Source organism: Necator americanus, chromosome IV (genome assembly GCF_031761385.1).
Source record: "Necator americanus strain Aroian chromosome IV, whole genome shotgun sequence".
Classification (NCBI taxonomy): domain Eukaryota; kingdom Metazoa; phylum Nematoda; class Chromadorea; order Rhabditida; family Ancylostomatidae; genus Necator; species Necator americanus.
This window is the reverse complement of record NC_087374.1, coordinates 19693105-19719843: the sequence shown is the minus strand read 5'-3', so window position 1 is coordinate 19719843 and position 26739 is coordinate 19693105. Positions and strand designations below refer to the sequence as shown.

General features: G+C 40.0%; 1 protein-coding gene across 3 annotated transcripts; it reads right to left on the bottom strand.

Moving 5' to 3' along the window:
- Positions 1-1127: 1127 nt before the first annotated feature.
- Positions 1128-25872, bottom strand: RB195_001967 (uncharacterized protein; the record flags this gene model as incomplete). 3 transcript variants are annotated; one of them, XM_064198995.1, is made up of 17 exons in its annotated part: positions 1128-1265; positions 6472-6609; positions 6673-6842; positions 8829-8919; positions 8981-9114; positions 10580-10659; positions 10736-10924; positions 13049-13183; positions 13274-13369; positions 13768-13806; positions 14017-14132; positions 14338-14439; positions 15837-15986; positions 16976-17083; positions 19223-19328; positions 24269-24319; positions 25847-25872. In XM_064198995.1, 17 exons carry the CDS (start codon positions 25870-25872, stop codon positions 1128-1130), a joined length of 1869 nt encoding a protein of 622 aa, XP_064054874.1. The 3 variants fall into 3 exon arrangements, with proteins under 3 accessions (XP_064054874.1, XP_064054875.1, XP_064054876.1); XM_064198993.1 differs by lacking the exon at positions 14338-14439; XM_064198994.1 differs by lacking the exon at positions 14338-14439 and having other exon boundaries at positions 8981-9078.
- Between the last annotated feature and the right edge of the window lie 867 nt (positions 25873-26739).

The following is a 26739-nucleotide window of genomic DNA, read 5'->3' as shown; positions in this document are numbered from 1 at the left end:
GCTGACTGGACCAACGATTTCCCTTTTCTTATTCGCTCAAGGCGCAGTTGCAGTCATCGTTTTTGTTGGCGAGGTCCACAATGAGTCGCTGTGATCATTTGTTGCTTTCGTTCCTCCTCTCTCTATAGTAAATTTCAAAAAGAAAAATTTACAAAGCATCTTATTTATTTCGCTTGGTCCTTGTCAATTCATTATTCGAACACACAATTTCATGGGAATATTTCTTTGTTGACGAAACGAGGTGAAAGAGCAAAAATATGTGGTGACGGAGCAATGCAAGCAGGTTGATCTATCCCTGAAAAAAAGTAAATTCGATTCTATAACTTTATCTATTGGGTGCACGGGGATGGGTTTAAGTGTTTTTGAAGCAGTTATTTTTCCCAAAATCTTCTCTTCTTTCTAGTGCATTTGCTTACAGAAACAGCATGCAAAAAGTATTTGAAAGTTTACGCAAAACGGATAATCTCGTTTAGACTGGAATCATTCGAAGTTTCCTTTCTATTCCGCGGCGCACACTTTTTTCCATCTGGACGCCGGATTCGAAAAATTTTGAAGATTGGATCAGCATGTTTTGTATGTAAACATAACACGAGGTGAACAGAATATTGGAAATAGATCTTTCTTCCTGGAGTTCTTTCGTCTTTCTGGATTCGTTGTGGCACAGATTAAGAAAACGTTTAGAAAGATTTACATCAGGTGGTGTATGCATAGCTTTATTTCCACTCATAACTCAAATGTCGATTTGATTCCGCATACATTCACACACGTAAAAGGAATTGGAGCATCATTTCATCCAGCAAAGAAATTTGTTGAAATTTCTAATTTGTTAACAAAATGAGAAATTGGGATAGACATATATGTACGTATGTTGAAAAAGCAATATAATTGCATAGTCAATCTATCCCTAAAAAATATCTGTAGTACATATATTTACTACATTATTTATTATATCTATGTTTTTACACAGAAGCATAGCATAAAAGCTGTAAATTTAAGCCTATAGTCATTCGATGAACTCTTTGAGACCTGTATCGAGATAACAAAAATGCAAGCTGAAAAATCCAGACAACTAAAAGGGAACCCGCAAATTCGTGGCTTGACATTTTTTTTCACCAGCAGCAGCGATCCTACAGCATCGTTGTAGCGTTTTTCACTTGCGCCCAAGCGGGAAACTCGGCTAGCGGAATAAATATGTGGGCGGCAGTGTTCATGTAAGCGACAGTAAGTCCAAGACATTCCAGGGAAATCAGGATACCAACGATTATCTGCAATTATTCGACAAATTTAATTTGTAGGTAAAGTCTGTAAACAATAAATAATTCACTGGTTGGTCTCATAAACTTCTTTCTGCTATCAACAACCTTTCCACAGTTGAGCCTTCAATCCACAATAGCCTTAATTTAAAATCGAAGGAGTGAAATAATCTGTCCAGTCGCCGAATAAATTCCAATTACTGTTTTGGTGATTATATTGTCCATTGAAACTTCCTTACTGTTGAGTAATTTCGGTTGAAAAATTCTTGTTATGACGTTCAAGTGGAAATTTTTCTCGGAAATCTGAACCTTTTTTTGGGACTAAAAAAGAGCAAAAATACGAGGAGCTAGATTCAGCATAATTTTGACTAGTTGCTAAAGAATGTAGCCAACTACAGGCGTGGCATAGAATGATGGCTGCTTAATTGCAGTACAGTAGAATCGCTAACTCTTCGACAACATCTCAATTTTTAACAGCACACCTCAATTTGATTTATATAATTTGACTTCATTATTATAGGATTTATAAATCAATAGATGTGTGCTATCCCTACCGATTGGATGTGAATAGAACTTCTAAGACCTACCATTTAATGGTACTTTTTGGAAAAATTACCTGCGGCTAAACACTAGCAAGCCTGAGTCCGAGATAATTGGGCCCCAAGGATATATGTATGACGTTTTATATGAATATATTTTTCGATAAGTACAATGATAGTTACATTTCGTAATGTACATACTATCTTGAATAGCTTCGGTATCTTTAGCTATAGTATGGCTGCGAAGATTCTGAAAATTTGACTAAAGTCTTATGTTTCAGGTCCGTAAACGATCGAAATTAGTCGCTTAAAAATTATTTTCTCACAAAATCTGCAAGAAACCAGTTTGTTGAAGGATGCCCTTCTCTCTCAATTTTCTAGCTCAACAGATTTTTTTTTGCAGACAACTTCGGTGTTTTAAATCACTTATTGTGGTTTTTGGCAGTTTTTTAATCGCTAACAGATAAGGTTTCTCATCTATCGGCATAACGCATTGACCTTATCTTATTGAATTGCTCCGATTTTTGCTACAATGTTTCTTCTCTTTTTCTACAATGCCGCGGTCACTTTTGACCTTGTGGAGATGAAAAGTTTACATGTGATTTTACAAGCTCATTTTTCTTTAGTATTCATCCGAAACTTCTTCAAACATCAATTAGATATGCTTTGTGATAGTGTGCCTGTAACGTTTTTAGATGGAACCCTTTATTTGCCTGACGTTCCGGCTTTTTTCCCTGTGTTCAGAGGCCCAAATAGAGGATGACTGGAGCAATACTACGTTTATCCCGTCAAGTGCCCCACTACAACACCGCTACTAACTTGTGTCCCAAAATCCGTCGCAAACCGTCGGAATTCTAGGAAGTGAGCAAAATTAAATTTTGAAAATACCTTTCGAAAGTAAATGAGCTGCTGATTTCAAATATACTTCGAGAATTTACTTTTGACAAATGTGTGGCCTGAAAACGGGCAAAGTTTCCTCAAGCCCCGTTAATTACTTTCACTCCTCCGCAATCCTGCTATTGGGATATCCCGCGGATACATCTCCATGGAAGGAAGGGGTGTTCATAGGATTTCCGCTTATTTCTCGAAATTGGGAAAAATGTTTATTACATCCGTAATTAGGAGGTTATTTAGAGCATTTTGGTACCCCACATCATATGTTGGTCCGAAATTTCCATTCTCTGCAGAAATTCACGAAAGTGCTCCATCGAAGATTAATAAAAAGCCATACTTTCCAAGTTGTGAAAAATCTCCTTAGAAATTTCCCAGTGAACAGCTTGCACTTGACAATAATTTATACTGTAAGTTTCTAGCTTTGAAAATGTCTAGTTTTTCCAGTGTCAAACTTACAACATTACTCTATTTCATTATTTGATCCAATTTTTGAACAGCAGTCTACGGCTTAGAATGAACGCTTCTATCTCGCGATTCTGTACCTGCTTAGAACTCTTATTCCTTCACGAGAAGGGAGTTAGGCGCTAACATTGGATGACAGCTGGTCATGGTTTTCGAGTGACCAAATTGGGGAAAATTTCGTCTGTTTTCACAAAACAGCACTTTTTGCAGCCTCTATGAATTCTTTCAGTACCTCAAATAGCGAGTTTTTCTCACAAAAAGACGCTCTTTTGAATGATGTTGAGCTCACTTTCACTTACAAACTTCAAAATTTCAACGCTGACTCCGCCCTCTTATAGAGCAGGCCATATTCTATAGCTGGAATGGTTATCGCGGCCCAGGCAGGGTCTGCCAGGCATCTCACACCTTCGATAGGTGACTCCTCTGGCGATTCTTCGTCACAGAGAGACAATAATGTTTGGACATAAATGAACGGTGACGAGAATTCTAAAGAGTTCTTAGTCATCGGAACCATACAGCTACTTCAATTTCACAAGCTTTCGGAAAGAAATACAAACGAACGAAACAAACCTCCTGAAAAAGACAGACATGTAACAAATTAAGACGTTTTATGGAGGAAAAATCGAACTTCTCAAATTTCTGAATTTTCCGTGTCTTGCAGTATAATTCGAATAATATTCACTTCTTCCTTTTCTTCCCATTCGTATTCAGCATACCACATGCACATACACGTTTACTTCAGTGAACGAAGATGAACAAAAAAAAATTGGTTGGTCTAAAATGTCACTAACGCGAAACGAAAAGTAATTTTATACTTATTATGAATGTGTTTGAGGACTACGCTGATGTTTCAGCTATTCAATGAGGGATAAAGTGACGCCTCAACGCTCAGGTGAAAATCTCACGTTAATAATCTGTCTGGTCGTCAACACCGTAAATTGCTCAGCTTGACGATAACACCAGAAGAACGAAATTACAAACTTACAAATTCCTCTTCTTTTTATTTTTTGGTTTAATTTCGTCAGTCATTTTCCTTCCCAGACGTTTCAAATTATCACTGCTGTTTTTATGAATAAGAATAATTCTATGAATGTGTAGAATTCTCGTCACCGTTCATTTATGTTCAAACATTATTGCCTCTCTGTGACGCCGAATTGCCAGAGGAGTCACCTATCGAAGATGTGAGATCTCTGACGTCATGCCTGGGCCGCGATAACCATTCCAACTATAGAATATCGCCTGCTTTATAAGAGGGCGGAGTCAGCGTTCCATTTCTTTTCCTTTTCCCTTCCATCCATGGAGATGTATCCGCGGGATATCCCAATGGCAAGATTGCGGAGGTGTGGAAGTAATTAACGGGGCTTGAGGAAACTTTGCCCGCTTTCAGGCCACATATTTGTCAAAAGTAAATTCTCGAAGAATATTTGAAATCAGCAGCTCATTTACTTTCGAATGGTATTTTCGAAATTTAATTTTGCTCACTTCCTAGAATTCCGACGGTTTGCGACGGATTTTGGGACACAAGTTAGCAGCGGTGTTGTACCCTGGGTCAGTGTTTCGATAATCGTTCAGGGTAGTGAAAATAGAAACCCATCTACACTGAAAATAGTTTTGCGTGTTGTTCCATCGGATGTGGCGCGGCTGGTAGCACGCACTTCTCACTCGGTGTACCAGCGAATGAGTATTGCGCCGTGTAGATCACCAGTGACGATATAGATGATTTGATCTACACACAGAATATCAGGCGGTTATAGGTCACAGAGCGGTAAAATCCACATCCGACTGCAGTAAAACGCAAAGTGAGTCGTAATATGTTCAAAACCGCCAGTGAAATATGCACTGGCACCAAGAACGACACGAATCACGAAGACTAGCTTTAAAAATCGCACGTGCTAATGGCCATACAGTACGTCGGCATTATCGAAGAACCCGCACTGTAAGTAGCAATGTTCCGCTCCAGAACAAAATTCCTCTTTGTCTTCCTTTTATCTTTGACAGTGTCAGTGCCGTTGTTCAGCGCAGCATTATCCAAGCACAATTACAAGATGACGTGATCTTGGTAAATATCCCAAATGTAACATCAAAAGCCAGCTTGTTAGAAACAGATTATATGATAGATACTGCATCTGTTAAAGTTATTTGTACTTACGGAAAAACAGGGAACTGCGCGAAAATGGGGGGTAATATATGAGATTGAGTGCTTGATGTGCAATTCAGCTTATATTGGGGAGACCGGTAGGAATGTTGAAGTGAGAATTAATGAACACATGGAAGGGAAACGACGAAAAAGTTTGATAACACTACTAGGAAGGCACAGACATGAGGCCCACAACGGAAACGATTATGATGTGAAATGCGTAATACTGGCTCACGAAACAGAAATATCAGCAAGGAAGACGTTGGAGGCGTCCTGGATTCTTAAAAGAACCCCTTCAATGAATAATAGGAATGAATGTCGATAACGAATGAGTTCTTGCCACTTGTACCGCTCTGTGGCCAATAACCGCCTGATATTCTGTGTTAATCAAATCATCTATATCGTCGCAGGTGATCTACACGCAGCGGTATTCATTCGCTGGTACACTGGGTGACAAGTGCGTGCTACCAGCCGCGGCACATCCGGTGGAACAACACGTAAGGCTATTTTCAATGCAGATGGGTTTCTATTTTCAATACCCTGAACGATTATTGAAACAATGACCCAGGGTAGTGTGGCACTTGACGGAATAAACGTAGCATTGCTCCAGTCATTCTCTATTTAAGCCTCTGAAGACGGCGAAAAAAAGCCGAAACGTCAAGCAAATAAAGGGTTCCATCTAAAACCCTCGCAGACACACTATAAAACATAGACAGAATATGCCGAGGTTTCAAGACAAGAACTACTACGTCAATTAGATATGTTTTACAGGAGAAGGAGATCTATTGAAGGGTATTGATTTCAGAAAATTCTGCATCATTCAAAATTTCATCACAAATTCCTTCCAGCCTCTTTGCGGGCACTCCTCTCTAGGCACCTCGACCTACCGTGTACCTTAGGCCAAACATCGAGCTCTGTGTTACCGGATTGATTACTGCACTTGAAATGAATATAATAACTACAGAGAAGAATAGTGTAATAAAACAACTCCTTCGCATTCCTTGATGATTGGATCAAAACGGGGAGGAAAGAATGATTTTTTCTCTTAGAACCAACTTTGGTGACAACTTGATTTATGTACTTCAAGAGGAAGATACGAAGGTATCGAACGGTGAGATAATACTCTGTGTGTCTTTTCTGAGAACATTTTGTTTTTATTTCAGCAGAAGTAATAAAAAATGCTTACCATGTCTGTCACTTTCACCATTCCTGAACCGAACACTATAGCATTCGGTGGTGTTCCAACTGGAAGTACGAAAGCGAACGAACACGCTAAGGTGGTCGGCAGCATAAGCGAAAATGGATGTCGTTCCATTTGCGAAGCCTATAACGGTTTTCTAAGAAATCTGACAACGTTCGATACGATAACCAGGAGTGTTTAACCCACCAATGTGGCTACGATTGGTACGAATATTGTAGCTGTTACGGTATTGCTGCAAATATTTGTAATCCCCATTGTAATTGCCATCGAAAGAATCTGTAACGCCCATAGAGGCAAATGTTCCAATGTCGACAACGATCTACCCATGATGATCGATAGTCCTGCTTCTTTTACACCTAGAATTCGCATATACTACAGGTAGGAATTCAAATTTAGTTAGTATTACTCTAGAATTGAATAGAGGACAAACAAATAAAGATTCTTCGTGTGTGTTTCAAATTTTCTTGATAGTAAGCTCGAAATAGTGTGAATGTGTGCTGAATCCTTTTCGAAAGCCTGCTTGCTCGCATGGCTGTCCTTCATCTAAGACACTTCAATCCTATTAAGGATCACTCTTGTAAAGAGCTTGAAGATGACGGACAGTAAGCAGATAGGGCGATAGTTACCGATGTCATGTGGATCTCCCTTTTTATACAACAACACGGTCTTGCTGGTCTTCCACTGTTTAGAAACCTTGCATTCCGAAAGGTAACGTGTAAAGAGCCTCGCCAGAGTGCTGATGAGAACTGGCGGAAGGTTCTTCAGTTGTTCTGGTCTTATCATGTCGGGACGAGGTGCTGTACGATTTCTTACCGACATGATAGCATGTCGTATTTCGGAGGGGAGAACCTCTGGAATGACATGTCCGTCTTCCCTCGATGGTGGGGAGGCAAGTGGACATGGCTGTCGAAGAGATCAGAGTAGAAGTCGTAGATGATTTTCTCCATCCCCCTTCTCGATGCTATGGTTTTTCCCTTCGGGTTCCGGAGAGCAGTCATCCTCGTCTTGCGACTGGCGAAGTCTCGACGGGCATAGCGGATGCTTTTCCCTGCCTCTGCAGCTTCAGCCAGTACTTCTGCTCTTCTCTCTTTAAGGTCTTCCTTTATCGTCTCCCTGCAAAACCTTGCAAGCTTGGACATGAGTTCTTGGTTCCCTGCTGCTCGTGCTGCTCCACGCTGGCGTATCAAGGGTTTCAAGAGACAGGTGTCTCTTGATGGTTTTAAGCCACAGCCTTCTTCGCGCAGTCGTGAAGGTGTTCAACGAGCCGGTCATATTTCTGGTCGATGTTGTCCATTGCGGAATCTTCCCAAAAGCCGGCTAGCGTAGCGAAGAGATCCCAGTAAATGATAGTTCAGGGATTTCGCTCTCTGAACATGGCGGCTTTCTCTTTTCTCCTTGTAAAGGAAAATCTTCCTCGGAGGAGGCGATGGTCCGATCTTGTATAGAATTTTGGTACATCAGCAACGTCCGTCAGGCAGAACCTTTTATTGACGATGATGTGGTCTATTTCATTACGGTATCCTCCACCGGGTGGCTCCTGGAATTGCGAATTTCCATGGATGGTCTTAGTTGTCATGATGAACTCGGAGAGCCTCCCCCCCCCCCCTGGTCATTCCATTGTAGGCCGCGGGTCCCGATATGAAGTTCCTCAGGGGTTATTCTTGTTCCAACTTTGGCATTGAAATCGCCAATTATGACCTTGTAGAAGGCATGATCTTCTCGGTAGAACTTCTCCATGTCCATATAGAAAGCTTCGACTTCTTCTTCTTCTTCGTAGCTTGATGTTGGAGCGTAAGCGATGAAGATAGTCAAAACTGGTGTTGGACCACATCTTCTCATCCGCAGACGTACGATTCGGGTCGTAAGTTGTTCGAAAGAGTCGATGTTCATTGCCATACTCGTGTTGACGAGGACGCCAACTCCACCAACAGCGCTACTATCGCATGTTCCTAAGAACAGTTCTTCTACAGTCTCATATATGGCGTAGAGGGTGACGTCGTCTCGTCTCGGTCAGTCTGATGACGTCGTACTTGATCTTCTTGGCTTGCATCATCAGATCTTGAATACCCTCACCCGATGCAAGCGTACGGGTGTTATAATTACAGATCGTCAACCTACTCCTTTTCAGTTTCGGTAGCCCACATGACTCCTGCAAGCAAACATTTTCTTCCAGAAAAAGAAGAAGAAAAAAGATTTGCAGAGATTTTCTACATAAAGAAATAAATTTTTCTCACAGAGCTGTGGTACCATAGCTCAGGAATTACTACTGTAAGTGCTATCGCAAAAAAAAGGACCATCGAAGGAGTCCGCTGCTTATTTAACTTCTTTCAAACTTAACTCACCAGCAGCTAAGGCGAAACCACCGCCAAGAAGTAAAACGACACTCCAGGGGAAATTTTTCTGCATTGTTGGCCAATCCATGAGCCGATCTTTCTAGAATGACTTGGGATTAGGACTTCTGAAGTTCAAAGGACCTTTCTCCAACTAATGTAACCTTCTTCATTTCTTCTTTAGATTTGTAAGTGAAGAGATCCGGTTTCTCGTTGGGGAGGGCAAATAATAGCACACCAACAATCATTGCCGATGTAGCATCTGTGTAAGAGTCTTTGGGGAAGAAGTTTTTGAAACCTGAATAGTAGAAGAAAATGTTCTTAGCATTCAAATAGTGCGCTTGTTTAAAGGCAGTATACCACGAATCTGAGGTGGTGCGGATTTCAGGTGGAGTATTCGTATACGGGATAGTAGATTATGGAGAGGGGTGTGATTCCGTCCATTTCTTCCTAATTGCCGTAAAAAACGGGCCGGAAGATGCGGCGCCGCACAAGGCTGGCGCGCTCCAATCGAACCCCTTTTAGAAAATACTGCGCCAAAATGCCTGAAGCCGTATCTTCCGGCCTGTTTTCTACTGCAATTGGGAAGAAATGAACGGAATCACCTTCCTCCCCATAATCTACGACCCCGCTACGAATACTCCACCTGAAATCAGTGCCACTCCAGATTCGTGAGGTGATGCTTTTAACCCTGAAATTCAGGCAAGCAGTGTTAGTGTCAAATGATTTAATCATTCTACTAACCAGTTCCCGAGGAAAAATTCTGAGATATATCGAGAAATAAGTTTTAATAATGAAATCTGAAATGGTTCTTGTTCAGTCAAAAGAGTCATTTCAGTGTTTTGTGCGTGAAAAAAAAACTATGATGTCAACTCTAACGGCGGATAAAAGAATCGTGTGGTTAGAGAGTGCGATTGGATCTACATGAAAATAAGCGCTTGGTAGAATGTATGTCTCTTCAATTGAGCAATACGTGGAAGTCCAAAAGAAGTATTTTACTCAGAATTATGTATGAAGAAGGAAAGTATGTGGCTTGTTTCACCGTGTGACTTTTCGTGACTTCGTTTTCGTGTGTGGAGCGTTGTGATTTAAAAAAAAGGAGGAAGAAGAAAACAGGGGAGTCTCCGTGGAGGAGCGAAATGACTGTGAAGGAAGGTATATAAAAAAACGTTAGAGGATTATGGAGAACTTTGGAAAATTGTAGGAAAAATTAAAAATAAAATGATTCTTTATGTAGTTTCTCGGGGCACTACCCATCAAGGACTTTGAAGAACTCTGAAGGATTCCGGAGAATAGAGTATGGAGGAGTTGGGAGAGTTGGTGATGGTAGTTACTCTGCTGTTGGTCCAGATCGAGAAAATCAAGAGAGTACAAATTAGAAGGATTTGTTTAAAAGAAGGGGTAAGAGGGGCTGTTTAGTCTACATTCATAACATCATAGAATCCTTCGAGCCAGCTGTTCCTCCACAACGATCCATATCAACATTTTCTCTACGACAATGGTCGTAGTATACCATTTCGCTCACTTCATTTTTCAATCTTATAAAATTTTGTAGCGTTAAAAAACGCTCCATTAGTGAAGAAGTCTAAAATTCCAAAAATCCATCCTGAATCCAAAATCTACAACTGATTTCCCAAGAAATTTGTATCGTTTAGTTCAGTATGGTGCCCAGCCTGTTGTTGTTTTAGATCAGGAGGATTCAAAAGAGAGGAAAATAGAGTGATTTGATCAGAAAATAGGTGAACTAGTTGGAAAAACGATACCTTTAAAAAATCCTGGGTCTCTGAAAATCCACAAGCATAACAGTACAAAGAAGCAAAACACCACCGACTTCTCAGCGTAGCTGGAAGAAGTTTTTGAGATAACGATATATTGTGAAGACGTGATGAGAGAAGAAATTTGATGGAACAAAAAAAAACCTTATCCTAGGTAATTCTTCGTATCTTTTATGCATTAGCTCAGTGATGTGATCGTCTTTAGCCGGTGCACCTCTTAGGAAAAACAATGCCAACGTTAGCCATGCTGCGAACAAGCAGAGAACCATCAGCGGCATAGCGAAAATGAGCCAAGTCATGTAGTTCATCGATGTGTCGACATCACCGAAAAGTCTAGAGAAAATTGCTTCAATCGGTGTTTTTAGGAAAAATCACGAATAAAACGACTTTCTGAGTAGTTTCTTTTCCTTTTTCAGCTTCCTTCTCCAGGACCCCAACATCCTCTAATAGGTGTCCTGGTTATGAGTTGAATGTGCTACGATGTTTCTAGCAGAAACGACAACAAGGAATCCCAGAAATGGTAATAATAATAATACTAACAATAATATATATTATTCAATTGAGGCTGATGACGCACAGTTTGTGGGATGGTTGGCTGCAACTACGATGGTTCGAATCCACCGTAGAGCAGCCACCCAAGCTTTTCATCCCTTCGGATCGATAAATTGGTACACGACTTGTTGGAAGGAGAGAAACACTGTCTTAATACATTGGCTCGCTACTGTAAGTTAGTCCGCGCACTATTTCATAAAACCTTAACGATTATGAACTGAAGTAGAACGGCTCGTGGATTGATACACAACAAAATCTGTCCCTTTAGTCTTCTTGGTCAATCTTGTTGGGTTCTCCTCTCAATGGAGCACATGTAAATTTTGCACACCCTCGAACTTTTGTGTTTGGACGCGTTCCAGCTGTTCCTCCGCGTGGGGTCACCACGCTCTTCTATGTGTAACGAGACACATGATTGAAGGTAGCAGGACAACTGCCATACCGAAAAGAAGGAGAACAGAGATTGGAAATCATCACAAACAGAAAAAAGTTGCGAGGAGATCTGCGTCGTCAATTAATCTTCACGTTGGGATCAGACACAGAGGATGCCCCGATCTTTTTGAGCTTTGCGAGTGAAGATCTTTGATGATATGTGTGTTCTTCAACAGTCTTTCAAATGTTTTTTTACTTTTCACATTTTAATGGTTGACTTCAAACGAATCCTGCACTGGGTCCTCTCCATTGCATTTATGAACGAAAATTATGACGCCATGCAATGTACAGTTCCCAAGATGTGAAGTAGACGTCGTATGCATAAAGAATTGGTGAACCATCACTCCTACTTCTTCCCTTGAAGTAAGAGAAAAACTAGGAAAAGAAATGACTAAACTATCAACTGCGGTGAAATATGTTTATGTATGCACTTTGTGTATGTTTATATGTTTTTATGTTTATATGTCTGGTTAGTGGCAAAGTTCCTTCAATCACGGTTTATTGGATTTTGAGTCCAGCAAAGAAACAAATAAACAATTTCGATATATTTGTTGTGGTCTACCGATTGTGAAGAGTTCTGATCTAAGTTCATGCTTCTGTAATAGATGCATAATCTGCACTAAGACCTTGAATTTTTAACAAAGTGGCAATATTATATGTATTGACAGGTAGACACTTAGAGGAAAAAAGTTAATTGAAAAACTGTTAAATAAGAACAAAGAAATGAATTCAACCTCTAGAGCCAAAAAGACATTTCATATAGCCACTAGGAAACGATAGTACTGTCATTACTTGATTTTCGTAAAATTCTCAAACGATCTATTTGATATTTAAGAATGTTGCTCACCGCTTGAAATAGAATTATGAAGGAAAAAATTCAAAGGTTACGGAGACAGGCCCGACGTTTCTGTGGAGCCCTTAGAAATTTTCTGAAACGATTTTTTTTATTCTCTGCTTTGAGAGGTTTTTTGAAGGGACTATTTGAAATTTTATTGTGAAATCAGCGGCGTAGAAAGAGTTGCGTAGTTTCAGGTCGAAGTTGTCTCGTCTTATTCGTCTCAACGAAAACAAATCCGTCTGCGTCTTCTCATTCCCTTGTATGTCGCATCCTGTCCTCATGATTAATATTTCGTTCTAGTTTTCCTATCCCATGGATGTTTCAGCGGAATTGGCGATGACAGCAAAATACTGGGGCGGTCATAGCGCAATCAGTAGGTGGTTCAGTCGCGACTGTACGGTCGATGGTACACGCCGCAAGAAGCAAGCAAGTTTTTCGTCCTTCTATGGCAGTAAGGTGATATCAAACTTGCATGGAAGGGGATGAAAACTTTGACTTGACACTTCGCCGAGTCACCGTAAAGGCTGCACGCGTGTACATGAACTTCCTGTGTTGAAGTCGAGCGCGTTGACGCATCCCATGAGGATTGATTAATACCGCACTTTATTCTTTTAGTCTGCATAAAACACTGTACTCACTCCCTCAACTGTCCAACCATCACGATGTTACTAGGCGTTCCGTTTACAGTACCAATTCCGCCAATATTCGCAGCTACGCAAATACACAATACCAGACCAGTCGACATTCGTTTACAATTAACACGTCCGCGACCTCTGAAATCACCGCTGACCTCGATCACCCCACCGAGAGTAAAATACAGCATGAAAACATGCTTTCTCACAAACATGTTCATCATGACTCACCCGCTTTCGAGCTGAGAATCGCATACTAACTGATTGACCACTGATTGCGCGATGGGAACCATCATAGCGGTAGTAGCCGTGTTTGAGATGAACATACTAAAAGATCTGTGATATGTGGCATAACTCAGTAACAAGAAATAAGGAAGAAACCAGGGTCCCAGTAGTTAGTCCCAAACTTCAAAAATGGAAGAAATCCATTAAGTTCACAAGCAAATTGCAGTGCTATCACACTAGGTCATCGCACGAATAATACGGCTTCTTCAACTTGGGGTTGAGGGTTTTTTCGAAGTGAATTTTGGAGAAGGTGCATTGGAAGTCTACTAAAAAGGTGAAGGAGTATTAATAGGCAATGAAGTGGGGTATACCTAGGGTAATTTTTTTTTTAATTTTGAAGAATAAATGAAGTGTGGAATACCGTATCATTCAGGTTGAAACAAACTAAACATGAAGAATACAACAAATTATTTGATGAACAATGAAAGTTGATCCATTACCTCAGTAGAGCGGTGACCGTCATGAAGCCGAGCATAATCCTAAAAAAAGAATGTTTGCTTCAGGAAGTCGAAAATATCAGCGAGTTACAGTCTTTTTTTTTAAATAGAACTATGTTCTGGAAGTGAATATCTTCGATAATAGTATACAGTAAACATTGCTTTTTCTTCCTGTTTTATCAAAGTAATTTAATTTTCCAATCGTTCTGTCCTTGTACCAAGTAACCTCGCTCAAGTAGATCAAACTCTTACCATTTTGTCTCTCCTCCGACCATTTTTAACACGGATAAGGCGACCCTTTGGTGTAAATCACATTTTTCAACGGCAGCGGCCATGATCAGACCACCAATAAACAAAAAATTCGTGTCCTAAAAAAAGAAAAGCTAAGAATGGAAAAGTTCGCCTCGATTAGATCAAGAATCTAACAGAATATCGCTTGTCTCATGAATAGGTAATATCTTCCATCCTAACATTTTAAGTCAATCCGTACAAATACAATACAATATTGAAAATAAAAAGTAACAAAGTATCAATGTTTAAACAAAGTAAAACTTCTAAGAATTTCCCACTAACTTGAGAAATTTTATTCACTTCTTTATATTCGTTTGGTGGTCCCTTTATAGAGATTTGATATACATTCATCATCCTTTCAGAATTGTATTGTTCTTTGGTTACCTTTAACCCCGCTTTTTCTGAAGGGAAATTCGGATCAATAACAGAGAATTCCAAAAAATTGATAATATTCAGAAGAAGGGGGAGTGAGACTTGGGAGATAATCCACATCATCATTTTATTGCGAGACCATTAGGAAGATATTGGATTTCTCTGGGTTGATGACTGTTTTGCTTCCTAAGCAGAAATGCTAGTGAGCGAGTTTCTAAAGAGAGCCTGCTCCGAGTTAAAATTTCGAGTATTACTTCTTAGATTCTGAGATTTTGAGGTTATTTGAGATTTATTAGTTTTCAGCTAGAGGATAGCGAATTTGTAAATGATGAGGTAAAGAAATATTTAGCAAGCCCACACTATAATATTATTTAAATTACATACGAACAAGAATCGCAGGAGAAATGTTAACTTACGGAAGAGAATTAGTTCAGTGGTACCTGAAAATCCAATCTTTCTTATTTTCCATTTTGTGATTTTTCTACCAGTTATTCAGTCAGTAATAATCGTGTGTAATCAAGTAATAAATTGCACTTAAGCTTCCTTATAAAAAGTAAACGTCAAGTACTGCACTTCTAAAAAAGTTCTAAATATTCAGCGTTTTTGTAAAGAAAAAGAGGCAGAAATGGCGAATGCAGTTATATTTGGCATGACCTCTAATCTTCTATTATTTTATCCACGTTTGTTTATTCGTACGACCAGCATCCTGCGAATTATTTGCTCAAAAAATTTGCTAATGACGGCGCCTGGTTGTCGTCTCGGTGACGACAAGATGCTCGTGACCAGCCGGAAAATGACGATATGAAATGTGACCCCATCTGAGGATCTAAGTATCATCGATCACAATTCACACCGAAAAAGTGACTGGAATCCGGTGTGTTCAGGAATGTTGTAGATTTGTAGGGTTAATGTGTTTTTATAGCTTGTACGTTATAGTTTTGCTGCTCTTAATGAAAAAAAGAGCAGAAAAGCAGAGATTACGATATAATGACCAATATAGCAACAATACTGATAATAATAGCAACAATAACAATAATTATTACTATTATAGTGGCAATAGAAAAACAGGAAATAGATAGAATCAAAAGTATGACAACGAAGCTAGTGGGATTAATAACAGCAAGAGGAAATTAATTATATATATATATATATATATATATATATATATGTATATAAGTTAAAAAATCTGATAGTGCTGATTGTCTAAATTTCAATGGTCAGAATCTCAGAAAAGAAACTGGATAGGAAGATCTATGTACATGTCATATTTTCATACCATGCATTCATTCATTCACATCATGTCACATTTCCCACGGGAAAAGTCTGACTCTAATTCGTTTCCTTCTGCTCATTTAAAATCCCACATTTTCTGCTATTCTTTCAGAAAACCTAAGTAAAATAACACTCACATTAATAAACTGTTGCGCAGTTTCCGTGCACGTCATCACACCAGTCAACGGGAAAAGAATCACTGGAAGCAGTGCTGTCACCGCTAACGGTAACACTTCCGTCATCCAGTATGTTGCCATGACGGCGATACAGAAAGCGCATCGCCATTCCTGGAACAAACGAAACATTTGGTTGATCTGACAGATCGGAAGGAAGTTGTTAACAAACTTGTTAGTAAGAGATGAATTGAAAAGTGGGATCGAGAAATGGTCTTCAAATCAGTCGTTGGTTAGCACTTTTGCCACTACCCACCAAACCAATTACTCCCCACTTTTTTTTCCAATTTACGGACGTATTCATTGTATACTTTTAATTGAGTGTGCTTGGAAACCATGAAATAGCTTTAATTTGAAAACCGAAACAACGAAAATATTCAAGAAAGAAATTGCATGGGACTCTCTCAGTCGTTTAAGTTTGCCCAGAAACCCGTTCTCACTCAGTCCACATTCATCTTCCTAACACACGCTTCCTCATCTGTCCACCCTGCCTTGGCTGTTGTTGCGCTTTGCGGTTGCCTGAGCAAACATAAGTGACAACTCCTACAGTTATACTTCGCCACAGATGACGGTGACACCGTAGCCTAATGCCTTCGTTTTTAGCAGACTCTGATCGCTGGTGAGTCGATCAATGTTTTGTTCAAAGCTTTGTTGCATCCGTTGTTAGTCCCTTTAACAATAACAGCCAGCAATAACTTTCTTCTTAGCTTAAAAACTCATAAACTGCGGTTGTTGCCCATTATATCACTATCCTCGGATTCTCTTCTGGGAGATGGAAGGTGACATTTGGGAACAAAAACACTCGGAATTTGTTCCTAATCAACATTTCAGTAAAAATCCAACAGAAGACAAATACGTAGATTTGTAGGATGTGGTACCGTAGAGAGCGTGCGTGAGAAGTTCTCAGAAAAATAAAGTTTTGAGATTTTCAAAAGATAATCGAAAGGGTACTCTTATTGTGGACTTTTCATAGAATAGATCTTTTTCATTTGTGTCTCAAAAACAAAGTAAATTAGTAAATAAAGGAATGATCATAGTTAAGTTGAGTTATGGGAGGTCACGAGAAGAGTGGGGTTTGCCGAAAAATGTAACAAAAACAATACCTTTTCTTTGTTGATCAGCATAGGAGCGAAAATTAGCGGTGTAAGGATTAGGACGAACGCAGGTTTGCATCGCTGCAATACGTTCAACCCAGTCTGGAGTTTCGTCACCTGAAAAATTTCAAATCGTTGATTCAAGAACCAAGATATCTCACCAGTTCTAGGTAATCTAATAAATGTAGTATTATCTAATATTAGTCTAGTATCTGGATACGTGAGAAGTTCTTTTTACTGTTTTTACGGTTGGCATGAAGAAAAATAAGAAATTAACAAATAAAGCATATAACTATCTTTTATAGAGGATACACGCCGCTAAATGATTTCAAGAGTTTAAAAAATGTGCTCCAGATACAACAGCATAACTAGTAGAACAAAGATGTCCTCAGTGGTTCTCCATGGATAGCAGACAAAATATTCGTTGCCACAGTCAGATCAAAACGACATGAAGATCGATGTAGTTGCGCAAGCTGCCACACTCGTAGCGGCGCAGTGGAGCTTAGCGCTTTCGATCGAGGGAGGACTTCTGCTAGTACCATTCAACCTTCCATTCACGATAGTTTTGACCCTACTACAGGCTTCTGCTGATGAGTGATCCCTTGATTATCATGGAAAGTGGTGTATGACATACCGCTCCGGGTTAAAATGGTAAAGTGTAAACATTATCGCGCGTAAAGCAAGCGGTAGATGTCGAAATACCAAAAGTTGTCCTCAAAATTTAAGCTATCAAGCAAGGTCTAGATGGATTTATCAATGGCAGATTTTTTTTTTGAAATTTCTCATAGCCATTTGCGAAAACAAAGAAAGTCTCGGAAGAACTCGCTTCATTTTCCTTTTATCTTCTTTCTACCTTCCACAAATTTTAGTTCAAAGAAAAAATAAGGAGAAAAAATAAGGGAAAATGAACAGAAGAAAAAAGGCAACAAAAAAAGCTTAAAGGCATCACCCCACGAATCTGGAGTGGTACAGATTTCCGGTGGAGTATTCGTATACGGAGTCGTAGATTATGGGGAGGAGGGTGATTCTGTCCATTTCTTCCTAATTGCCGTAAAAACGGCCCGGAAGACACGGTTTCATTCGTTTTGGCGCACCATTTTGTACAAGAGGTTAGATTGGAGCGCGCCAGTCTTGTGCGGCGCCGCATCTTCCGGGCCGTTTTTTACGGCAATAAGCAAGAAATGGTCGGATTCACCTCCCTTTCCGTCTCCCATCCCGTATACGAATACTCCACCTGAAATCTGCACCACCTCAGATTCGTGGGGTGATGCCTTTAAGGAGTACAAGGATACGAAGCCCTTTTTCTAGAAATCGCTTAAAAATCCCACTCATCTCTCTCATCCTTGGGACTCAGATGGCCAACAAGTCAGCGAGCGAACAAATCGAAGAAATAATCATCTGCCAAACGTCGTCTTTATGTCACTAATGAAAAGTTTTCTTTCTTTTGTTTTCCCACTATTTAGCACGTCGATTTGAATCATTTTGTGGGTTCTTCGGTCGTCAAACTATTCATAATGCATAAAATGTGTGACGAAAATTGTTCCTAGTCTGGGTACGGTGATGATGTCATCGCGGAAATATTCGATAAAGCTATTTAAAGCTACAAAAGTGTACAATATTAGCATACATTTCTAGGAACGTTCGGGAATGATTTGATTAGAAAGGAATGCGAAACCTTCACACCTGATGTAGCGGTATTTTCGTTTGACGGACCATAGGGGAGCGGAATTACAGCGCCACGACAACAAACCGTCGGGAGCGGTTTTTCGGTCGAACTAGCGGACAAGAAACCTCCGAAACCGCGCTCACACTCCATCTTTTCTCGAGGATTTTAGCCGAGGAGGACCTATCGCAACATTCACTGCGTTACCAAAGTCTTTTTTTGCTCACATTGTCCGCTTTCCTTCTAGAAAACGGGTAAAAAACCTAGATCTTCTTCGACTGTATGCTTGGTAATTGAACATAACTTTTTTTAAGGTGTTAAAGAAATCATTTCTATCTAAATTTTAAACGGCTAGAATGTGCTTATAAGGAAGTGGGCGATCTCAAAATCCTGGAGTAATGGCAGGGATCGTTTCGCGTGTGTCTAAAAAAACTGAGTCTGACCCAAGTATAATGCGAGAATAAGTTTTTCCAAAGTAGAATCAAGAGAATTCCAAATTTCTATTAGTTCGAGATAGTAGTTCCCTCATTACCACCGACTTTGGATACTACGAGAGCTGCTCGGTTAGAGTGAAGAACAATCAGAGCGCATACCTTCTGGCAAGAATAGGTGGTGAGGAAGTTTGCGCTCGATGAACTTTCCAGCATTCGTTGGCGCGATTCCGAGTTTTCAGGCCACATCGATAGAAGAAGTGACATTCTGAAAACCAGCATAAATCATGACTTATTCTGAAAATCCTAGAAAATTAAATATTGCTGTGACTCTCAGAAAATTGGTGAAAAAACCTCAACAATACGTAGCAATCAGTGAATAGACGCGTGATTTAATGAAACAATATAAAAACACCATACAGAAAAGAAGTATGTCAGACTACAACCTGCTTCCTCAGATATGGCTCAGATGGTATTCTGAGAAAGATAATCGTGCGAGGACTCAGAAAAAAGTCAGATCTTTAATAGAGTTGTCAAATTTTCCAAATATTCGTGTGCTTGAACTTCTCCTAGAGACTGACGCCGTTGGTTCCAGCGTCAGCTCACATTAGAAACAAGGGAAGTGCATTTAGCTCGCTAAACGAACGGAAATGGTCTTGGCCGATCACGATGGCCGTATACAGTACAAATTGCCAATACAATTAAAGGCATCACCCCACGAATCTGAGGTGGTACGAACTTCAGGTGGAGTATTCGTATACGGGATAGTAGATTATGGAGAGGGGAGTGATTCCGTCCATTTCTTCCTAATTGCCGTAAAAAACTGGCCGAAAGATGCGGTGCGTGCACAAGGCTGGCGCGCTCCAATCGAATACTTTGTGGAAAATAGCGCGCCGGTACCCCCGAAGCCGTATCTTCCGGGCCGTTTTTTTTACGGCAATTAGGAAGAAATGGAAGGGATCATCCTCCTGTCCATAATCTACTATCCCGTATACGAATATTCCACCTGAAATCCGTTCCACCTCAGATTCGTGGGGTGATGCCTTTAATTGAGGTTAATATTTGTTCCAGAGTATTAGCGATCATTTATTTCCCCATAACATCAAACTGCATAATATGCACACTCTGCAAGGAATTCGACTGCACAGTTTCTGGTGAAGTCTACATAATTTCGAAAGCGAAACAGAGCGACCACTTTGTGTTCGTATTAAAGAGCACCTAGATGGGATGAAACACTCAAAGTGCAGCGACTCCTCTCGAACCTCACTACAGAATGTCATCAAATCCTCATTTCCGCTTAGCTACCGTATGAATCGTATGAACCTATCGTATGAACCCAGAATTGCGGCTCGAAGAACCTTAGACCTGTTCTGGATATACGCTAAGTGTACAAAAATGATCACGAACAGTGCATAGCAGTAACCAACAAGCTGGCTTGTTATCCAGACCTTTTCGGATTTTGATCTGCGGAGTCGTCTGTTGGTCGCATCCTAATCAGTATGTACTGTACTAGCGAAGTGATTCTATCACGCAGAGGTAATTTAACATCACGGCAATGCGGCTACTCAGATGAACACAATGATATGGACACTTTTAGTTCTCAGTTTCGAGTTTGATCTCTCAAAGGATGGTGACTTGTTCTGGATGAAGCATTTGAGAGGATACAGTACAAATGTTTTAACTTACCCCGGCTCTGACGAAAGCGATAACACCGAAACGTTAGCCGTAAGAAAGGGCCTTAACAATCTTGGCTCTCACCTCATTCTTGTCACCTACCTGGTCTGAATTAAATGCATTCTAAAGAACTAAGGTTTGTATGCTAATAAGCGTTATCGGTAACGCTAGCTGTACCTGACGTAAACTAGGTCAAAAAAGGAATGCGTAGAAGATTTGCGAGGCGATTTGCAACTTACACCGATTCAGCTACGTATTTCTAATTAATTTATACTTAAGATTTGCATATATGATCTCAATTTTATCATGTATCATGTGTCATGTACCAATTCTTTTTTCCTCTTATGTTTTTGCGAGTTTCTCATGATCACACATATTGAGATCGAGGACTCCTTTGTTGATAATGTAAGGTTTGGAAAGATATGTATTCAGCCAAGCACATCTACCATCTTGTTGAAGACAGAGCATCACGAAATTAACTGTGTTGGGATCCCTTCACGAACAGATCGAACTTTTTCGCGTTATGAGCCTGATCACACTCAAATCCCCCCAGCGTGTGATACAAAACAGTGTTACGCAACAGAATTAGAGCAACGACTTCGTCGTTCAACGTCAAGAAAACAGTCAATAGAACTCAAATAACTAGTTAAAAGTGTCGCAAATGCGTTGCTGATTGCCTGCCTTCTATTACTCGCAATAAGTTGCATCGTTTTAAATAAAGACACGCTAAAGACAAATAGAGACAGAGACAACGAAGAAACGCTTTTTTCTGACTTACTACAGAGAATTGGGTGTGACGACGCTCATGTTCACTGATTACGAATCTATAATTGTCTACCTCTTGGGAGATCCTAACGTCCCCAATTTCGAGATACACCGCCTTTGGAAGCCACAGGATAATCTTAATTTAGTTCACCGCGATGATCGAGAGATTTTGTTTAAGAAAGCACAAGCAATAGGTCAAACTAAAAGGACTCTCACTGTAAAATGAGCAGATGAATAGTGGTATACATGTTTATGTACAAAAGAACACGGGTATAAATGTTGAAATGCAAAAGGGCAATGAAATAAAAACGTGATAGTACAAATATGCAGGAACAAAGTAGCATAATGCTGAGAGAAGTTGTAGCCAGGGAAAACAGCGCAGTCGGTAAAAGGTTCGCCAGTGACTGGTCAATGGTTCGAAGCCGTGCTAGCGCGAACAAAGCCCTCCGTCGCCCAACCCCCTGTAGCTGATCGATTGGAACCGCACTTTATCTGGGTTGTTAAAATCACTGATTTTACACATCGGATCCCCAACCCTCCTACCCCCGAAGATTGCACAAGTGTTGATTAACCTCAAAAAATTCTGAATGGAAGTCGAACGCAAAGCCGGATCTCAAAATAACTGATCAATGCCGTGTGTACTTTATCCATTGCCAGAAAAACTGAAGATCTGGTGTTTTCTCTGCCTTCCTATGGTTTATATTTTGAAACTAAATGGTTTTCTCCAAAGATGGCGTCAATATAATTAATAATTTAGAATAATAAATATACGGACTCGCGCCGCATTTCCTGTTGCTCTTTAGTTTTCCTTATAAAGAGTGTTGGATCGTTTGCTAGGATTGACACCGGTATTTTCATTTGGTTCCATTAAAACGGTGACTTTATAAGGAATCACCGGATACAAGTAAATAAAAGTTTGAAGCAGCGGAATATATAAATGTTTTTATGCAGAAAGACCCAAAAATCGCGGACGTGGCGCAAACAGAAACCACCAAATCACCATAGAAAATCTGGGCCACCACCATTGAGAGTTTAAGAATCTTGCGTGGTGAGAAGAGAAGAACGGTTAATTATGTAAACCAAAAGTGCAGAAAGAGAGTCATGCTTGATGTTGAATCAACGATTTTTTCCCAGAAGTGAAATTATTGAGATACGTATATTTGACAGATGTTGAGTTTTCTCAATTAATTTCTAATAAGATGTTCTGCTTCAAATTCTCTTAAGTATTTCAATATAAGTCATCGTCTTTTGCAGCCATATCATATCAGACCAAATCTTGCCAATGTGCCCAAACCAAGAAAATACCTTTTTGTTTCTTTCCAAAAAAACTTCTGTCTTTCTTGTGTCAAAAAGAAGGAGAAGTAAGAAAGTAAAGCGAAAAATATTTCATGAAAACAGCCAAGTACTACCTCCACCAAGTTTCTATAATATGTTCAAATTATTGAAACTAGTATTATTATTAATTAATTAGTTAAAAAACATGCATACCTCGTACAAATAGGTAAAATTTATTGAAATATTGAATTTATTTTTTCTGATACTTTTGCTGTAAATAGTAAGCAATTTTTTTACGAGTGAAATAAAACAAACACGCATGAGCACAAAAAAAAGAGCTGCGACATTGCGGACGCAGTTTCCGGAGTCTAATAGACCAAGCCGCCACTGGCTGCATGCCAGTGGCAGCTTAGCAGCGTGAGTCAACGGAGAGGCTCGTGGCGGAGCCGGACGGACGCTGAGGTGAAAGAGTACACGGGTCTGCGAGAGGTGCCGAGCACATGCGACCAGAGATCCAAACGAAGTGCGGGGAGCAGTCGGAAGCGACGAAGACAAGAGAGATGTGACGTAGAGGGATCGTTGCAGCCGCATCACTTTTGGAGCAGAAAAGCTGAGATCCCCATGAGGAGCATAGAGAGACTTCGGGGGAAGTCTTTGTGAGAGAAAGAGAAGATCGGCGATGCAAATAGGTAAATCTGGAGGCATCTCACTCGTCTTTCGAGGAAATCACTCCAACATTACTGGGTAGTGAAGAACTCCTGCTTATAGTGATATGGTATTCAAGGCGATCCCGAAGACTGCCGTTGTGAGACTGGTCTGCGAACCACCCTCATTCTGAAGATCAGTCATACCTCAATCTGATCATTACCGGTTAGGACACAGCTATAAGACGAGACCCTATGATGAGCATTGGACTATTCAACCCTGCCACTGCCAATTTGATCCTCCAAGGAAATTGGGAAAGCACTGCTAAATAACAAATTGAACATGTGACTTTTGAACCTCATGCCATCCTCATCCTTGAAAAGCCTGCCCTTGATTCTCTATCGCCTTTCCCTCTGTAGACGATAGCTCACAGTAAATGATTGCATCATATAAGTTTCAAAGTTGATTTCTCTCTCGTCCTAATGGCTAATATCCAGTAGAACAAAGCTCGAAAATTTACTGACAAAACTTCTAGTAACGTAAACAAGAGATTTGGCGGAGAGGGAGTCAAAAATTGAGCCAAAACTCATCAAAGAACAAAACTATTTTGGTTATGGATAGGATATTTTTTCTGGACATTTGGAACTCTTTTTATCTGAACATTCTCGTAGATCACAGTTTACTCATTTTGTATTTAAACGGGTTACTCTTACTTCGGAGTCCGGGGTTCAACTTGGAATGAATTAGATTCCATGAGAAAATTGTCAAATATCGATCCATTTCAATATATGTGCAAAATATAAGCATGTTACGTTCACAACTTGAAACTCCCCCAAAGTGTTAAAATACCTCTTGTTGCAGCATTTTACGCCATCTTTGTCAACTTTAGGTCCATTGAATCTGAAAGAGAAAAAGTGACAGTTCTCTTACAGAGTCGTTTAAAAATAAAAGAATTAACAACCCATGCGTTTTAGCGCGTGTTTCACAAAACATTTAAGCAGTCAAAGAGATCAGCACTCATGCTGACTTGAGAGACCATGACGCATCCGCTTCGCACAATCGGTCTTCTCGAAACGCTTTCTTCCTGCACAAGAGCGTAGATTTTCATACCAACCAGCATAGGAGCAGCTTCGAGTCTCGGTTGAAGCGGACGCGTCGCGCTCGCTCATGTCAACATAACTGCAGATGCTTCTGACTATACCTATGATCAACATTGGTTCGACTTGCTGAGAGCAATGCGCTTTCGATTAGAGAGGGAAGAGGGAGCGCGGGTAAAGCGGATGAACCTATTCAAAGGCGAGCATATCTGTTATTGTTCCGCAGCACTAGAAATTAGTCCCGGACCGAATAGAATGAAGGGTTTTACAGCCTAAATGGATTTTGTGCAGGTCAACCACATGAATTTATATCAAAGTTGTTGTAATTCCAAAATCTAGCCTTCTAATTCAAGAGAGTTGCTACCCGTCCGAGTGTTAAATGTTCCGTGCACTTCTCTCTGGATGACGGTCTCTGATTAATGAAGGTTTCTGCCGCAAATCGAATCGCAAACGTTGCAGAAAACAAGTTTGGTTTTCTTTATTTTTTATTTGAAGATGAACCTGTATTCGCTTGCATTCGATCTGTTTGTTTAGATCGATCAGTCATTCTACTTCTAACGGACCTTGCAGGATCAATTTGCCAGGAATCAAAAAAGCATCTCGTCAGTTCCACCACACCATTTTCAACTTAGCTGGAGTCTCCGACAACTCTACTAAACTAAAATTCCGCAAATGATATGGCACATATTAATTTCTTGTCTATGATTCACTTATTCGTTAGGATAGCGACCGTGACAAAAGCGAAGAATTCACTAGGAATGTGGACGCTACTCAGAAAAGAGAAATATAAATCTCTAGAATCAGAAAGGAAATTTAAGAACTATACGATATCGAGTCATTCTATGATTTTAGGTCTGTCTTAAAAATGCATTAAATTCTAAAAGGCCAACGCATAGAGCTGCGCATGAGATTTCAAAAATATCGTCTGGATGGGTTCCTTCAGTGTTTCCCGCAATTTCGTCGCATATTTCTCTTGGAAAATTGGGCAGCGTGGCCGTTCGATTTGTGCCTAAAAGAGAGCCATCGATATTTCTAAGGCAGCGAGCAAAAACTAGGAAAAGGTGCCGTTTCAGCCGCTTTTCGACTAACATTCACGGCGATCCTCGAAGAGGACAGCACTGACGTGCCTGCTAGAGCAAGGGTGCTAGTGCATCAAAGTTTTCAAAGGTTGTAAACTTTTGAGCAATGCAGACGATACTACTCTAAAACTATCCAGAATAGTTTCTAGAGAACCCCAGATAAGATGCTAATTCAATCAGTATTTCAAGTTTAAAGAAAATCCTTCTAAAGAATATTATTAAGATAATATATAACATAAAAACAAACTCACAATTTGGACAGACGGAATTTTTTCATTTCTCGTCTATTTCAAAAATACATGGAGAAAAGTCTTAGGCGAGCCGCTACATCCACAAGAATGTCTTACACGATTGGCTGGCGAGCGTGCGGTATCCAGCCCCAGCTGACGTCATGCCATTTTCACAAGGGCTGCCAAATGAATATAGAAAAAAAAACCCATTTTATCGGACAACTGCAACGCTGTATGGCTTAAACAGAATGCCACGGTTTGCGGAAGAAAGTTGAAAATCCTCCTCAGGAAATCCTAGTTATGGGGGTACGTTTATGTGGTAATTAAGGAGACAAACTCTGTTTAATCCACGGAATAAAAGGAACTTGAGAGATGTTTTGCATCTAGAAATCGTCATTACTTGGTAGATGCACTAAGAATATATCAGAGAAATTTAGCCGTCTACACTTCGATTCGCTTTGACGATAACACCAAGCAGACCTGAAACGGTATTCTGAGAGAACCAGCCAACCGCTTAGGTCCTGGCATTGTAATTCGAAGAAAAACGAACATATTTTCATGTTTCATCGACGATACATTCGTAACTTCATTTTAACCAGTGGATAGCAGCTCTTTTCTTTATCGATCCAGCAATTGCAGCAAGAAAAGCGCTAATGGATCTATCACTAACGAGAATCTAGCTCTTTTTAATGTTCTCTTTGAATAACTGCTAAGAATCTGTAGATTAAACGGTAATTTCCTGAGGTGTGGTCCAACTTCTTGTTTTAGTTAAAGTTTTGACTCAGGCTTTGGTTTTAATTATTACACTTTTCAGTTAATTGTTGGTTTTACTGTTATATTTTGATTGTTGACCTTTTGGGCTAGTTTTTGATTTGTTTCCCGAATCTAAAAGCCCCAGATCCGAAAAAGTCCTC